Consider the following 18,607-nt stretch of genomic DNA (forward strand, 5'->3'; position numbering starts at 1 on the left):
AATTTCCCCCTGAAGAAAATGTAAAATCATCATAGTGTAAAACACGAAAAGCAACACAGACAAAATGTATTTTAAAAAGATATAATTTATTTGACTCACATACACACAAACTTGATTTTTCTTCTCAGTTCCATCTGATACATTTACACATTTCTTTACAAACATTCTTCACAATATCTTTAAAGCTATTCAAAGAAATGTTTTATGACATGAAGAGGAGTAAAGAATGACAGAATCTTCATTTACAGTTGACCCATCCCTTTTTTATTGATAGGATTTTTTTTATGGAAAAAAACCTACTGGAAACATTCTCTGTAGGCTATTTTTCATAACCAGAAATTAACCACCCCAGAACGTTACAGCTTTTTTTTACTAACATCTTAAACAACCTGAAAGATAATATGGAAATGTTCTATTTATGAATAGTAAACAGGTTGGAGGAGTAATTTACATCACTGAAACATTAATTCAGTGTATTCATTCAAACAACTGATTCATTCAAGAAAGAAGTAGATTACTCGCTTTATTTATTTGGTTTACTCAATTAATTAAACAATGTGGATTTAAATGAAATCACTGCTGTGTGTTTTAATTGAAGACTCAATCCTGTGGTTCATATTTTTGTTGGTGAAAATTTACTAAATCAAATGATACGTTTTTAAATATAACAGTAATAGCTTAATATGTTGTATAATAAATATAATATTTGCACTTGTGCTATTCAGGAGGAATAAAAACACTGTGATATTGATATAAATATCATAAAATCTAACATAAAAAAAATGAAACAAAACTCATGCAAGGGTATTTTTGCCTCAATATCTCCAATTAAATATTTTGTTTATACTCATATACCTTTACAGTTACCACACTTGGTGCGAATGGGCCTTAATACAGTTACAATAAAAACGCATTGACGTAAAAACCACAATGTACAACCCTTCGTCCTGTGGCTCAGGCTTGTTAAGAGCTTATCATCACTGTCTATGTAAATGCCATCACTGGTTACGGTTGAAGGGAATTTTCCACTCAGCGAATTTCCCTTTGGGAACCATTCCCGATGATGTCCCGGTGAAGAGGTCATATACACACGAAGAGCTTCACAGTCCAACTAAACTTCCCATTTAATTTAATTTTCAAACGTTGATATGTACGCTCAAAAGGAGATTTTCAGTAAAAAATATCCGTAAATTAGCAGTTTTCTGTATTTTGTGATTCATGTTTTTATTTTGCCCTGTTTATTTATGCTTTTAAACTGCATTATAGGAGCTTGATCTTTCTTCCAACAACTTTTAACCTTGAAAGTAAAAAAAAAGTGACTTTTGTTAGGATTTTTTGTAGTTTAAAGTGATATATTGTCTGTGTGTGTGCGTGTGTGTATATATTACGCTACAAAACCCTTGTAATTAACATTTACTGTTATCTACAGACTTATTTCTCTCTATATTATTATTTTTTTTTACAATATATTATTTTAAACTACTAAAATGTCAAATAAAAGTCACTTTGTTAAACTGTAGAGCTAAATTTAACATCAAAATTCAACAGAGAAGAGATCGACATCCCATAATGCAATTTACAGCCACAAATAAAGAGAAAACACTTAATTAACAGATACAGAAACTGTTCATTAACAGATATCTTTTAGAGTGTGCTTGATAAAACTACTTAATTAAAATGAACCGAAACGACACAATTCTTGACCTTTTTTTGTGACAACTTCATTGTTTTATGTTCAATCCACTTCAATTTGATACGTTAACTTAATCGATTTGTGTTGGGACATAAATCGTGTGGAGCATTTTTACAGTGTACATCACTAACCAGAACATATGCATTTAATCTGAAACGTTATTCAGTTTAATGCACTGTCAATAAATACATAAAGTTTGTAAAATGATGAAATAATCAATCTTGTTGCTGCAACAAAATAAACAAACAATATTAATATATTATATGTAAATTAAGGCTTATGCATACAGTATGTACGGTGTTGCCACCTACATGAAGAGTGGTAGAAGCAGCATTTGAAAAGTCATTATAGTGACAGAAATCCAGCACACCTTTATTTTACAGTTCTTTGCTGACCTGTGCTTTCTTTAGTAAACACAGCTGGTAGCATTGCAGTAGTCTATACAATCACGGGTACAACTAATCTTTTTTTTTTTATGTGTCCCATGCACAAACAACCCGGTACTGTACAATATCACGTACAGTAACTGATCATGTTGTCTTTTGGTGAAGCAAACCAAATAAATGTTGCTCAGAGTTCCTCCGAGTTCAAGTTGGTCTGTCCAGTTGACCACATCAATGGAAAAACAAAATAATTAATTCAGAAACAGCAGGAAAAATAACACCTGTCGTGAGTTGATCACTGGGGTCTCCTGTTGAAATTTCCCTGCAGCGAAAAACAAGGGGAAATGTTAGACAGAATCAATCATCGGGAAATATTAGAAAAATTGTTCATTTATATTTGGATATGTTAATATTACGCAAAAAAATATGAATCAAGGAAATAGAAATAAATATAAAACATCTTAACAGTTACGATCCACTCATTCATACTAACAGTATATCATAACAGTGATAATATATCATAATAAAACTGATATGCATATAAAAATGTCTGTGATTATTGAACAGAAAGATGAAATAAGTATTAATAATAATAATGATTAGATGGATGATAGACTGATCTAACATGAAAGAAGTGAAAAGAATTGGAGTTATATTTGAGTTTGTTTCCAAAGAAAAAGACAGAAAACATACAGTTTAGTTTATTAGATTTCTTCATCCAACCCCTCATACCTTACAAAAGAAATGAAAGTAATTATAATTAACAACACACAAAAATCAAAACGGCCTTTAAATTCCATCATCCCAGACAGAAGGTTACAACGTCACCAAAGTGCACTCTAGGAATGAAAGCAGATCTTGAAAGAATGAATGCCAATGAAAAGAGGGAGAACATTTCCCAATAGATGAGTGTAATCAAGTGAGAAGCTCCGTAAGACCCAGAAATGGAAGAATTCAGAAGCTCAAGGACAGATTCGGGTTTCTTCACCAGGAGAAAAGCTGAGGGAGGTTTTGTTTGGGTGATTATGAGAGTATTTTTCATTGTAAAATAATGTCAAATTTTGTAACATACATTTATCTGTAGATTAAAAGTTTAAGATTGAAGATTAAAAAGGAAAAGACTGACACTGGACAAAATATGAAATAAAATAATTGCTTTGACTTTTCATCTCACAGCTCTGAGGTTTTTCCTGCAATTGCTTATATATGCATGTACACATAGTTGAAGACAATATGATAAGCCTTCCTGTCCAATTGTAATTCTTATTCAAACATTTCCCAAGAGCTGTTTAACGGTGATCATTTTTCAACTAATAGTTTTAATTACTAATTTCTAACAGTTAATAATTTATAATTACGTGACAGCACAACACAATATTTTTCTAGTTATTTTGCAAGATACTAATATTCAGCTTAAACAGCAAATCAAGGCATGCAGACATGGTCAAGACGATCTGCTGCAGTTCAAACCGAGCATCGTGGTATGGTTGTTGGTGCCAGACGGGCTGGTTTGAGTATTTCAGAAACTGCTGATCTACTGTGATTTTCACGCACAACCATCTCTGCGGTTTTCAGAGAATGGTCGGAAAAAGAAAAAATATCCAGTGAGATATCGCAGATGCCTTGTTGATGCCAAAGGTCAGAGGAGAGTGGCCAGACTGATTCCAGCTTATAGAAAGGCAACAGTAACTCAAATAACCACTCGTTACAACCGAGGTCTGCAGAAGAGCATCTCTGAACGCACAACACGTCCAACCTTGAGGCAGATGAGCTACAGCAGCAGAAGACCACACCGGGAGCCACTCCTGTCAGCTAAGAACAGGAAACTGAGACTACAATTCACACAGGCTCAACAAAATTAAACAATTGAAGATTGGAAAAATGTTGCCTGGTCTGAGTCTCCATTTCTGCTGCGACATTCGGATGGTAGGGTCAGAAATTGGCATCAACAACATTGTGTAGCTGACAAATCTGCAGCAACTGCGTGATGCTATCATCCATCATTCCATGCCATGAAGGATTAAGGCAGTAACCCAGTACTAGGATGGCGTACCTAATAAAGTAACCAGTGAATGATTCTTCTAAATGCAAATTATCACTGATTTGGAGCACACCAGCTATCCTAAAAAAGAATAATACTGATACTAACATCTAAAAAAAGCTTTATTTTAATTTGATGGGACCTTTAAAAGGTATGCCAAACAAGGGGTAAATAATAATACTATTAATCCTTATTTTTATTTACTCATCATCACCCAAACACCAGACCAAAAGGAGAACAGACCAATTAAAATGTCAGTAAATCAGTACCATGCATGCTAAAAAAGGAGGAAGACAGATGAAAGAGAAATGGCAACAAACCGGAGACACCCAAAAGGAAAAAACAATGCTCCCCACATACATTTGAATATATTTTTCTCATTTCTTCAAGTTGTGTTGTGGGGCTGGTGCTGCCGGTCTGGGCTCGGGGTGGAGTGCCTGTGGACGCTCGAGGAATTACATTGTCATATGATTCCAACTGCTATAGTCGAAAACACAGTCCAAATAGATATGACAGGTGAACACAAGTGTATGAGAACATTCAGGTCTTCAGCAACGGACATATATGTAAATTTGTTTATTTTGTGAATGTGTAGCTCTCTGTTGTATGTTTTTGTTGTGGGCATCCACCACAAGACTCGGTGGTTATATGTATGGATAATCAAATCAGTAGTAAAATACTCGCACTTACATTTCCCGTTCCTTTTGTGATGATGGCCAGTTCTGTCGGCTGGTAAACACAACTGCGGAGCTGGCCGTTATAGCCGTTGTATGGAGACACGGGCTTGTTACCTGAGAAAACAGAAGTTAGAAGAGAAATATTAGATGGTTAGACTTTATAGTTCTGAAGACAAAAAAAAAAAAAAATTGCTGTAGATGACCAATTGTTCTATGAATCACAGTATAGATTTAGCTATGGCTTATGTTGAAATCAAACTATGTTTAGCTAATTTTACAAAAATATATAATACCATTTTAAAAATTCAAGCGCAGTAAGGGCGTGTGTCAAAGTTTTTTTTGCTCAGCTGAAAACATTAGTGTTGTACCAAAATGCTCAAAAACGCTATTCAAACTGTCTAAGATTTTAAAACCGTTAAACTCAAAGACCTTCACATAAAAAGCACACTCAACACATCTCTACGTTAATGGCATTATTTTCAACTGGGTGCTTCAATTGATTACAACAGAAAAACTCAGCTCGGTGAAGAAAGGTTTCAATTACTACACTGAAAAAAAAAATTATTCAAAGATGATTCCTTGGATTTACTCAATTTTTTTTTACGTTAAGGGGTTGTAAACAATTTATTTGGGCTGAATTTAAACAAACAAATTAAGTTGAACATTATTAAATTTAAATTGTTTGTTTAAATTCAACACAAATAAATAGTTTGCAACAGTTTTGCAGACATCCTTTTTTCAGTGTAATTAATAATGTTTTTTTTAACAAAAATTGTGTTCTTTTAAACAAAGTATTCATAAAAACATGGCTATTCATTCTGCAGTTGAAACACACCAGTATGAGTAACATGCATTTACTAAGTGACACTAATTACTCCATATTTTTACTCAGCGGATGCAATGATACCAACCCAGTCTCATTTATTTGTACTCCTATAAACTTTTCTGAAGAGCCAGAAATATGTACCAGGAGTTTTATTTCGGAGTATTGTTTTCGCGAATGCACCAGAGGCTGCTGTATATGCATTTTCAGATCTCAAATTTCTCTTGCGAGTGCCATACGAACCTGCTGTTCTTGTTTTAACCCACCGCTGTCGACTGACTGACTGACTGACCGACCGATAACCCCAGCCAGCCCCTTCCCTAAACCCAACAGAGTGTTTTCAAAGGCAATCCAGAAAAAGAAAAGCCCTCGTGGTCACCTGATTTTTACCACTTTTTCAGATTTGACCACATTCTCACCCTGTTATTAACTTGTTTATTTTAGTTTTTGACTTTTGTTTTTGCTTTACCTGCTTTCAGGAACCGTTCTTTGCCAGATTCGAAACAGCATCGCGGTCAACCCCCCTCTGCGCCAAGTCCGCCATCATACAATCGCGAGCTACTGGGCAAACTGGCAACAGTGAAAAAGCCGTCCATACAGAATTAAGGAGTCAGCTGCTAGTGCAAGAAGGAACAGAAGCCACGTGCGGCATTATACCACCCCGTAGTGTTCATTTTAAATTAAAATGCAGCCATCCATAGCACTGGCTACTTTATTCACGCTCTCCAGAAATGTATACGGGGGTACGTTTTCACAATGAGCCTCTGTTGCACTGATACACTACAATTTGGTTCAAAACCAAAGAAAATATATAAACAATTTAAAGTCGATGAAAATGCGTGACAAATGTTGACTGAGCTGTTAGACAATCAATATGTATGTATTTATTTGTTTCAAACATTGAATTATATCTTTTATTTGAATAACTATTTTATTTAATTTGTTTAGGGATTTGTCTGCACATTTTTATTTTGTTTTGTTATTTAGAACGGAAAATATTTCAATTGTTTTATAAAGAAATGCAAGAATTGTAAAAAGCGATTAGTGTTTTGATTAGTCGAAAAAAAAGTCATACCTTAATTTTAATAATTAGACTTGTAGTTTATTTAATTAATAATTTGAAGGAAATATGATATTGGCAAATAATTTACTCACTTTATTTAAGTGAAGTCAACTTGTCGCTTTTAAGGCAACAGGTTTACTCATTTTCTTTTTTACCTTTTAAACTAACTAATCACTTTTTACAGTGTAATAAATCGACACTTTCATTTATAATCACATAAAAAATGAGAAAAAATGTATTGTAAAATTGTAGTTGAAGACTATGAGTTGCGTATCAAGTATTTATACAATGTTTCTAACCAATATTAGACAGCCTACAATGACAGATAGACCAAGAGATTGCTTGACTGTGCTAGAGATAGAATGAGATATTTTATTCACTTGTATTGAACGACAGCAACAAACGATGTTTCCAAGTAACTAGATATCTAACTTTATTTAGTCATAATCTCTCAACAAACATCTCCAGTTATCTAACAGCCCTGATAGGTGCATTCATAAGGCCTTTGACACACAGTGCTTTGATAAGGCTAGACTGACGCAGCGGGTCAGAAATGTCCTCCTGCTCTGTGCAACACTGATGACACCATTGCCACGCCTCAGTCTCTGTGGAGACCTGCTAATGCAAACACACACACTTCAGGGTCTCTAAAGAGACTGATACGAGCAGTATGTGCACCTATTGACTCATGCCATGGTGGGAGAGGTTGTCCATTCGCCTCCGGGTGTTCATTTACTAGCTCGATATGACTTCTGTACTTTCAAAGCAACCAGATGCATTCCTTCCACATCGCAAAACCACAATTGCTATGCAAATATTGACGGACATGGGGAAATGTTATATATATGGCTGCATTGCTACTGACAGATGATTGAATATGTGTAACTGTATTGTGAGTCAGTTGGTTGAGCAAACACAGTTGGATATTGTTGATTCAGAATAGAAGGGTTTGGCGCACTTGAAATGAAGTTCTGAATGCACAAATGCATAGAAACTCATGTTTTTATGTCAAATTCATGGACATCAAAAGGCAGAAAGGATATTTGCATGTTTGGCTGGAGGAAACAAGCAGGTGCAAATACAAAGAGAGTGAGAGACGTAGACAGGGTGAGGATAAAGAGGAGGGTGAACTGTGCGATCAGATATTAGTGCGAGTGGATTCAAACATCAGCATACTGTATCAAATTCAGAGGTGTAAGCAGCAATTATCAGTGAAATGCAGCCCTTTTCCAGTATGTTCAGCAGCTTTGTCCTCTCTCAAAGTCACACACGTTCATTCTCCCTTCAGTTATGTTGACACACACATATTTGATTTGTTGACATATTTGATTTCTGGATTATAACTGGCACTACTAGTTTAATTTGGCTTCACTGAATGGAGTTGTTGACAAACTCAAAGTTCTGAGAATCTATTAATCAAAACTGTAATTATTTTTAATGATGCGTGTGTCCATTAACAGTGAACCCAGTGATGAAGTCAACAAACGAAATTTATGAAATTTATGTGAAATCAGACACATTTTAGGCCTGATTTCAGAGACTGTCATGTTACCAAATTTTATTACACAATTTTTCAAAGGTTAAAGTAAGTTAAAGCTATTATAATTAATTATTGTAATAATAATAATAATAATAATAATGATAATGATAATAATAATGATTAATATTATTATCATTTTAAAGAAATTAATCATTCATTAATTTATGAATTTCTTATTTATCAGGGGTCGCCACAGTGGAATGAACCGCCAACCTATCCAGCATATGTTCTACACAGCGGATGCCCAGTACTGGGAAAATACCCATACGCTCTCACATTCACACTACGGCCAATTTAGTTTATTCAATTCACCTGTAACACGTCTTTGGACTGTGGGGGAAACCCGAGCACCCAGAGGAAACCCACGCGAACACGGGGAGATCACGGTGTCGCCGAAATGAATCATTTAGTTAGCAAATAAGCATTAAGGTGACTTAAAATGATAGTACACAATTAAATGGTAAAAAAAATCTACTTAAAATAAATATTATTTTAATTATTATTTAATATATTTATTCAGTTATTTTAACAAATTTCAGTATCAGTTTTGACGAAAATATAAAGCAGAGCAACTTATTTGCACACTGATAATACAAAAATGCTTTTAAGCACCAAACTGGACTGTTAGAAAACATTCATTCATTCATTGATTAATTTTCCTTCAGCTTAGTCCCTTTATTCACCAGGGGTAATCCTTTCACAGCGGAAAGAACCGCCAACTTATCCAGCATATGTTTTACACAGCGGATGCTCTTTCAGCTGCAACCCAGTACTGGGAAACACCTATACACCCTCACATCCACACATACACTACGGCCAATTTAGTTTATTCAGTTCACCTATACAGCATGTCTTTGGAATGTGGGGGAAACCGGAGCACCCAAAGGAAACCCACGCAAACACGAGGAGAAAATGCAAACTCCACACAGAATTACCAACTGACGCAGCTGACCAGCAACCTTCCTGCTGTGAGGTGACAGTGCTAACCACTGACCCACCGTACCACCGAAATGAATCATTTAGTTAGGGAACAAGCATTAAGGTGATTTAAAGAGACAGTACAAACTTAAATAGTAAAAAAAAATAACTCCAAATAAATATTATTTATATTATTATTTAATAAATGTATTATTTATTTAGTTATTTCAACAAAAGGCTATCACAGTTTGTCAAAAATATAAAGCAGCGCAACTTATTTGCACAGATAAAAAAAAATCTTTTTAAGCACCAAACTGGACTGTTATAAAACATTCAATCATTTTCCTTCTGCTTAGTCCCTTTATTCATCAGGGCTCACCACAGTGGAATGAACCGGCAACTTATCAAGCATCTGTTTTACACGGCGGATGCTCTTCCATCTGCAACTCAGTACTGGGAAACATCCATACACACTACGACCAATTTAGTTTATTCAATTCACCTAGAGCGCATGTCTTTGGACTGTGGGGGACACCGGAGCACCCGGAGGAAAACCCACGCAAACAGGGGAGAACATGCAAACTCCACACAGAAATGCCAACTGATCCAACTGGGACTCGAACCAGCGACCGTCCTGCTGTGAGGCAACAGTGCTAACCACTAAGCCAACGTGCCCTTTATATTTATATATACATATATATAAATTTCTTTTTAAAGAAATGAATTATTTAATTAACAAATAAGCAATATGGCGCTTTAAAGTGACAGTACAAACTTAAATAGTAAAAAAAAAATCAACTCCAAATAAATATTATTTATAATATTACTTAATATATTTATTATTTATATAGTTATTTTGACAAAAAGTTATCACAGTTTTGACGAAAATATAAAGCAGCTCAACTTTTTTGCACACTGATACTGCAAAAATGTTTTTAAGCACCAAAATAGAGCTTATGTTAGCATTATTTAATATATTTTAACATTTATAATAATGCAGTATTGATGAGGGTGAGAAACTGCTTATAAATAAACACTTGAAAGTAGTGCCAGTAATGTGCTAAGATTTTAGGAGGTGTAAACATTGGAAAAAACCACAGACACCTAAATAAAAGCATTGTAGCTACTGTTTAGTACTTGGCATAAAAGCTTTTGTATTAAAATACTTGGTTCCGATATCGCCTAATCACACCTACGCTGATAAAAAACACATTAATATTTCCTGATAAAGATATGGTCAATGCTATATTATGGATCCCCAATTAGAACTAGCTTGTAAAGTTATGATAAGAAACCTACAAATACAAAGTAAAGAAGCTTCCATTTACTGTACCTGCGTTTGGCTCATCCATGGAGAAAGCTTTATTCTCCATAAATATATTCTGTGCGCTTTGCTCCTTCAGCATGTTCTCGTACCCTCTGCTAGGGTACATGTCTTCTGCAACAGGTTCATCCTCCCCTTCCTCACTCAGGCTACACACCGCCGGCACCGTGTGGAGCAGCAGAAAAACCCATGCGTTTGACACCAACGCTATCGCCAATGTAGGATCGTCCCACGTCGGTCCACCATATTTTGCATTCCCGTACACATACATGACAATCCATGCCACCCAGATGCCCACAGAAAGCAGTCCTGTGACCAAAATGAGGGCTCCATCTTTGCGCCAATGCTTGTGCTTACCTGCCATTATGGGTACGGATGCTACTACAACTGCTAACAGTAAGTTTAAGATGTATATTAGCGCCATAACAAAATCCTGGTTGGCGATGTTACAGGGAATGGCTAATGCTGGAGCAACGGTTCCGGTTATGTTAACTGGGTATCGTACAATCGTAATGATTAGCCATTCAGTGTTGATGACCACTTCTACCAGCCAGAGTCCTAGAGCGCCCAAACACCAAACCCAGCCTCTAGGCCCCGAGTTCCTCCTGGCTAATATGTTCAACCTCACGGCTTGCATAAGAAGGCAGGAGAAGCATCCGGCGAACAAAACCCCAAACAAAAAGCGACGTGACGCACAAGTGGCGAAGTTCTTCCCAACAATGAAGGCGAATGTGAGGGCGAACAGGCCAAATGTGAAGATCAGAAAAATGGTGTGAAGTCCAAACGAACTGCGCCAATTGTTGCTGTTGATAAAGGGAAGGCTGGCCAGCAGGACGATCAGAAGAATCAAAGTGGCCACCAATCCCGCAGCCGCAAACGCCTCGACTACTACACCCCAGACTGCACTGAGGTCACATAAGTTAAAATACAAGGAGTCCATGTTGGTTCCACAACCTCTGGGGATTGAGGTTTGGGCTAGAGATCCAGGCAGGATACATAACGCAATAAAGAGCAGATGGAAACGGTGGGATATGGAGGTGAAGTGATCCATGGTTGCCAGCACCTAAGATCAGAGAGGAGAGCAAGTATGAGCATGCAGGTTAAGAGTTACAAGAAGATACTGAGTGACATTGAGTGAAAAAACTCCCTTTACACACCCTCGATGGGAGTGACAACAACATCAAAACAGCAGCAATATCACACAGCTATTAAAACGTCATTCCTCATGCTCTACAAGAGTGGCCCATCCTGGCTATTAGGCTATCTCTCTTTAAAGGTGTGGTCTCAGGCATTTATGTATAGGCATAAATTATATCATTTATATAAAAGATTATATAACTTTAAGTTACACAACCACTCAAACGTTTGAGGTAAGTTAATATTATTTACTGATAACTGTATTTCTATTAAACAAAGTGTAATATCACTTTTTACAAAAATATTATGTAGCACAACTGGCTTTGACTGATTATAATATATAAGTGCTTCATGAGACGATGAACACTGGTGTATTAATTTGTGATTTTCAGCAATCATAATACTCTTTTTTAAATATTATTTCACATTATTACATACAGTATTTTTCGATTCTACTGACCTTACATTTTTGAATGCTAGAATATATGACCTACAGTATTTTCTAGCTGTACTTAGATTTATGAACTACTGTACATTTCAGGTTTTCACTTGCATACATATATTTCTGCTTTTTTAGAAAAAAAAAAATTGTATGATTAAAAATAATTATTAAAATACTTTAAAGGATTTGTTCTACACAACTTAAATACTAAATCCTGAGAGCATTCATGACAATTCAATTCAATTCAATTCACCTTTATTTGTATAGCGCTTATACAATGTAGATTGTGTCAAAGCAGCTTCACATAAAGGGTCACAGTAAATAGGAACAGTGTAGTTCAGTTTGTAGTGTTTAAGTTCAGTTCAGTTTAGCTCAGTTCAGTGTGGTTTAAAAATCACTACTGAGAGTCCAAACACTGAAGAGCAAATCCAACGATGCGCAGCTCTATAGATCCCGAACCATGCAAGCCAGTGGCGACAGCGGAGAGGGAAAAAAAACTTGACTTTTGACTTTTCACTAAATGACAGAAACTTATTAACATGTCGTTCTAAACATGTATGACTTATGTTCATCTTTAAACGCAAAAATATTTGCAAGCAAATATAAGATATCCATCCCTCCACTCAAATTCTGTTCAAACTAAACTCAATGAACTGAACAGTTAGTCTTCTGATGAGCCACTACTGTTATATATAATGATAAGGCTGGGCGATTTGGCCTAAAACCAAAATCTCGATTAATTGAACATTTCAGCTCAATTATGATTAATGAATGATTATTTTACTTGTTTTTTTGCCCACTGATTATATTTTTTAGTTCACTGACAAGTTTTATACAGTAAATATGTTCACATATTACCAGTAAGAGATTTTTTACCGAAGGATACATTACTTGATTTTAAAATAATAGAAGGAAACACACACTATACTGTCTATGACTATTTATTGAACATCAACATTGAACAACTGAAATTAATTCGCGCCGCCCATGCTTATCACGATATTAAACTGACCAATCACAAAGCCTGCACTATGCATTGTTGCGACGTGCAGTTACTTTTTTTTAAAGGATGCGACCGCATGAAGGCTGTGCTGGACCATATGCGTGCACTCAACACAGAAGTATAAATCCGTCTTAACAGAGCGAGGTCATGGGGTGAAGAAAAAATTTGACCTAGAAAAATGTGATCAATTTTAGGTTATGAATGTCGATTTTGATTACTTTTCGATTAAACGCCCAGCCCTTATATAATGATCAGATTTAATCTATGCATTTATTCACATATAAACATTGATCAGTGATGCCGATTCAATTATTTCAGCTCAAACAAGCTTGCTTGATGTATGAGAACCAATGAGGTTTATTTGAAATTACGGGAGTTTTTTGTTTTCGGGACTCCCGGAAAAAACAAGAGTGTTGACAGGTATGGCTTAGTCTGAAAATACATTGCGAATGTTTTTATAACCTAGTTTTAATTTTACAAGGTCATGTGTGGCTTTAGATATTTAAAGGCACTATCCAAGCTAAGATGTTAAAAAAAATGTTAATGGTGTTTTAAAAAAGGAGATGAACTGCTTGAGATGTCCTACTCTGCTGTTTCAGTAAAATTTACATAAACACATTAAATAAAGCTACACGTTTTAAGGCACTTTAGGGGAACGTTAACACATTAATCATTGATAGGAGAAATTCCTTCACTTGGAGCTCAGCAAGATCTGCCCGTTATTCATTAATCACTCTTTTAAAAAATATGACTGACTGGCTTAGTTGTATTTTCAAAACCTTTAAAAATTAACCACATAGTAAAGATTCATTTACTTCTGCACATTCAGTTCACATTTTCAGGTTTCAAATGCATTACAAGGTATTCTTCTATTACCATTGACTGTATCCAGAATAAAATGGGCCCTAAAATGTTTTTACTTAAATAAAAATTATTAGATTTTCATTGGATAAGGAAAAAAGGGTTACAATGTGGTTAAATCTAAAAACTTAGTACAAAATAAAGCACAAATCCTCTAAATGTCTTTATAGCTTAATTTGCCATATCTCACTAGCCTTGTTTGTAAGAAAGGTACATACGGTAACACTTTAGAATAAGGTTCCATGAGTTAATGTTACAGTAGTTAATGTATTTACTAGCATAAACAATGAACAATATATTTGTTACAGTATGTATTATTCATCCTTGCTAACATTAGTTAATGGAAATAAAGTAAATTTTGCTAGTTCCCACAGTGCACTACTAATGCTTACCACTAGGGCTGCAAAATATATCGCTTCAGCGTCAATATTGCAATATGATCATTCACAATAGTCACATCGCAAGTATACGCAAGTCTGGATTATAATTGATAACTTTGCAAGTGTTTTTGAGCCTTGTGACTGTGTGAGGGTTTTAAAAGCATTCAGGCATAAGAAAATGTACCGTTTGTAACTCTGAAAAATTAATAACAATTTATTTTAATGAATAAGGCTTTTAAAATGAATTGAATTTAATGAATTGTTTATAAAACGAGGATTAAGCAGTATTATTTTACATTTGATGATTCAATTACTGCATAACTGAATACATTTAGTAAAACACTGTTTATTTATTTGCATATTTTTATTTATTTAATTTATCTATAATTGTAGATTGTTTATTATATTTTATGCACTCCCCTATAGAAGCTTCCCAATCGATCTAAAATGATAGATTCTTTACAAACATTTAATCAACTCATCTAGTGAAATTGTATTCATATCACAATATTTATTGCAGAATTTTAAAAAAATAATCACACTTTTTCCAATATCGTGCAGCCCTACTAACAACATCTTTGGATTTTAATTATGCATTAATAAATGTTGAACTAAGTTTACTAAATGATATACAAGCATTGTTCATTTTTAGTTCATACATTAATTAATGGAACCTGATTGTAAAGCGTGAGCATAAAGGCAAATACCACCAACATATGTTTTCCCATTGTAAAGATTGATCACACTGAAACAAATTCCATTGAATGTAAACAAAATCTCATCACAACCAGAACTGAAACCGTTGATGAATCTGTTCCTTTTTAACAGGTTGTGTCTATTTGATCACATTCAGCTGATCTGATTTCGAAATCAATATTTTCCCTCAGGTTTCAGTGTACTCTTTCAGGAGCCGTTTGTGTTGTACAGTTTGTGCTTTACTGAAGTCAGTCGTTCTTTCTTGTACTTGTATTTGTTTGACCCTTGCAGTGGAAAAACTGTAAGTAACAACATTAGCACAGGCATAAAAGGTAGCTGATCTGATGAATACCAGTGCCCTAAAAACAAATATAGCACAACATTCAAGGTCTGGGAGTTGTTCACCTGCTGGATGGTTGAAACTCTCTCAAACAGAAGTTTAAAGTTTTGAATGTTAAGTTTCTTATAGTCTAACATTAATATTACCATTATGCTAATTCATTAAACATTCAACAAGTTTTCTATTAACTGATATTCAAAACTAGATAAAAAAAAGTGCAGGTCTTTATTCCACAAGAAATAATGTCAGTTCCTTCACATATAAAGCTATAATCTTTTACTGTGTCATAAGACAAGGCAGTAAACTGGAAAATGGGTGAATAAACCCCAGTAGGACTTGGCAACGCATTATCTAATCAGTACATGATTAACAACTGATTGTATTATGATTGTATTTTAATTGATCATTTTAAGTAGTATACGGTAGTAGTAAGTGGTAACAACTCGGAAAGTTTTCGAATAACACCCACTTTTAATGATATTCTAAATGTGTAAAGTATAATATGTTTATCTTAATCATATCATTTAAAAAATAACATTTAAAATACATATTGTTTTCGCACTTTAATTGCAAATAGAATAAGGTATAACCTGACTGAAAAGGATGAAACCTGAAACAATAAGTGTTAGGATTCTCTTTAACGTAATTTGCATGGTATAGATGACGAGTATAGAAGGGTAAATAGCATTTTAAAATGTAACAGATTCTAAGAGACATTACATTTTTCAACTTAACCTATATTTTCATTAGTACTATGAATTTCTGCTAAATTAAATGCATTTTTGTCATTTCATTAGGCTTTTTTGATTTGGTTTTAACAATACAGTTATATTAATAACCATAACATTGGATGACACTACCGTAGTGGCACCTGGTGAGTTATTGACTGTGTAGCAGAGTAAGTTTTCTGGAAATTGCTTGCATTTTCTAGAAATTTCTAACTATTTATGACACAGAAGTCTATTTTGCATAAGGGTTTATTTTCTACAAAACATATCAATCTATCTAAGCATCTATCTATCTATCTATCTATCTATCTATCTATCTATCTATCTATCTATCTATCTATCTATCTATCTATATAATGTTATAAAATGTAACAGATACTGAGAGACCTGATATTTACCATCTTAGCCTATATTTTCATTAGTACTATGAATTTCTGCAAAATTAAATGCACTTTTGCTAATTATTTGCTTATTTTGCCTTATGAAATTTCACAGTTTTTACACACTTTTACTATAAACATTTTGGAATGTAGTAACTAAACAATTGAAGTCACAAAGACAATTCTGCAAATTAGGTAATAATGAAGAAAACATACATTTGTGAATATAATATTTACCCATTAAAATAAATAAAATGCCTATACATTTTGTTATGTTTGTCATGAGAAAAGTAGCAAATTATAATCACACATGGAAAAATCTATGCTAAGCTTACATTTTTATGTAAAAAGATGGATAACTCAGACCCAAACACTTCAACATGTGGGCATTTGATAAAAAGATGATTATATTATCAATATTGAATATATTCAATACTTGAGCTACAAAAGACACAATTTGTATTAGGATTACCAAATATAGATACAATCTTATTTGTGGGGTAGATATTGTGTAACACTTTTAAATGTGATTCTTTAACTTTGTTGGGAACACAATATTTGTAAGGTAAGAGCCAAGCTTTTTTCCAATTAATTTTATCTATTAGAAAATTCCAAAGAAATTTTCCCCTCGGAGTGATTCTTTTCTTTGACAAACGCATTTCTTATATTTTTATTAATAGATTTTAAGGCGTACATTCCTTTGTCTTCAACTAAAAACTTTAGTTCTTTTTCAACAATCTCTTCAAATGACAAGTGGCATTTTATTAAATGAGCAAGGCCATTGGGCATGGCCTTAATCATAATATGAAATTCTTTATAAATACAGGGAAACTATATTTTACCATAAAATCACCATATGAATAGAAGTTCCCTTGTGGACCAAGTAAATCACAAAGATAATTAATATCCTTTTCATGTCAATTCTTAGAAAAAAATCTATTTATTATTTACTAAGGTGAATTCGTTGTTCCACAGCTTCTCTTTGTGCGGGGTGAAATTGTGAACGAAACATAATTTCCATGCCAAAAGAGCTTGTTCATGAAATTTCTAGAGTTTTATAGGGAGTTTAAATGGAGAAAAACAATTTAACAACAATTTGAGACCTTCAATCTTTTTATAAATATTATGTGGGATAAAATACCAAAACGATTCTGGGAAATTAACACAGTTTTTAATCCAATTTATACATTTAACTAGGCTATATCCATCCAAATCCATGCAATTACGAAACGCACTAATTTTTGACATACAATCGTTTTGACCAATCATACCATGAATTTTGCTCCAAAGCACCAATTAGAGAACAGAACATACAGGCGTTGTTTGTGACCGACTGGGCGTCTCACCTGAGCAGGTGAACAAAGATTATCTTTATTACTCAAATATAACGGGATTATTTAAAAGGTAAGAGAGAATTTTAGCTTATTATCGTTATAAAGACTGTAGTGTAATATTTGCAGAAACTTTCAAAACAGAAGATGTTACAACATATCTAAATAATCGACATTTTTACTAACGCATTTACAAACAAACCAAAACAATATTCATGTTAAGTTTATCAATTCGATTAAAGCCCAAAATACATAATGTCAATAAAGCACAACTAAACAACAATACATCATAAAACCAAAACATTTTATTGTGTACAAACGTACACGTTTGTATGGTGCACAAAAATCCGTTTACACAATCACAGAGATGCACAGGAAAATAACAAAATACACTCACCTTTTGAAGTCAGGCGTAGATTCTGTGTAAACTCTCTAGTACTCTTTGGTATACGATTGATTTACCTTTTCCAGCAAGTGCATGCAAATAAATAAGACATCGCGACGCCAAAATGTGCCAGAGAGCTAAGTTGAGGTATTAAACCCCGAAACAACAATGTTCCCTTTGTATTCCAGGCAAACAAACCTTCAAAAAAACTCAAGGATAGTCGAGGGCAAACACTTGGCGAGTTTTGATAGCTTTCAGCCGCCAATGATGTGACTCAAACTCTCAGTTTCTCTTGCGCGCGCGCTCGACCAAGCCTTTACGTCCCTTTAGTTGTCGGGAGCGCGCCTGGTTCCACCATCTGGAAAAAAAAACCGAGGGAAGAAAAAAAGGCTGTCGTAGTGGCACCTAGTGAGCTATTAACGGTGTAGTAGAGTAAGTTTTCTGGAAACTGAAAGCCTTTTC

The 18,607-nt window shown here is 34.3% G+C and overlaps 1 protein-coding gene across 3 annotated transcripts; it reads right to left on the reverse strand.

The window, feature by feature from the left end:
- Positions 1-1,790: 1,790 nt before the first annotated feature.
- Positions 1,791-18,499, reverse strand: gprc5c (G protein-coupled receptor, class C, group 5, member C). Of its 3 annotated transcripts, none has more exons than XM_056469227.1 (5): positions 18,158-18,499; positions 10,472-11,525; positions 4,808-4,908; positions 4,478-4,554; positions 1,791-2,398 (listed from the first exon to the last, which is right to left on the reverse strand). In XM_056469227.1, exons 2-4 carry the CDS (start codon positions 11,511-11,513, stop codon positions 4,495-4,497), a joined length of 1,203 nt encoding a protein of 400 aa, XP_056325202.1. In that variant the 5' UTR covers positions 11,514-11,525; positions 18,158-18,499; the 3' UTR covers positions 1,791-2,398; positions 4,478-4,494. The 3 variants fall into 3 exon arrangements, with proteins under 3 accessions (XP_056325202.1, XP_056325200.1, XP_056325199.1); XM_056469225.1 differs by having other exon boundaries at positions 4,478-4,563; XM_056469224.1 differs by having other exon boundaries at positions 4,478-4,597; positions 18,158-18,489.
- Positions 18,500-18,607: the final 108 nt, after the last annotated feature.

The sequence above is a fragment of the Danio aesculapii genome, chromosome 12, assembly GCF_903798145.1.
Source record: "Danio aesculapii chromosome 12, fDanAes4.1, whole genome shotgun sequence".
Lineage (NCBI taxonomy): Eukaryota > Metazoa > Chordata > Actinopteri > Cypriniformes > Danionidae > Danio > Danio aesculapii.

Bases quoted from the DNA above. Each gene is read 5' to 3' on its own strand.
- gprc5c (XM_056469224.1), bottom strand. From the start codon at position 11,513: ATGGATCACTTCACCTCCATATCCCACCGTTTCCATCTGCTCTTTATT. The intron at 4,909-10,471 runs GTACAGTAAATG...CTGTTTTCTCAG, and splicing joins CATGGATGAGCCAAACGCAG to GTAACAAGCCCGTGTCTCCA. The intron at 2,399-4,477 runs GTATGTGGGGAG...TTTTCGCTGCAG, and splicing joins TGAGAAAAATATATTCAAAT to GGAAATTTCAACAGGAGACC.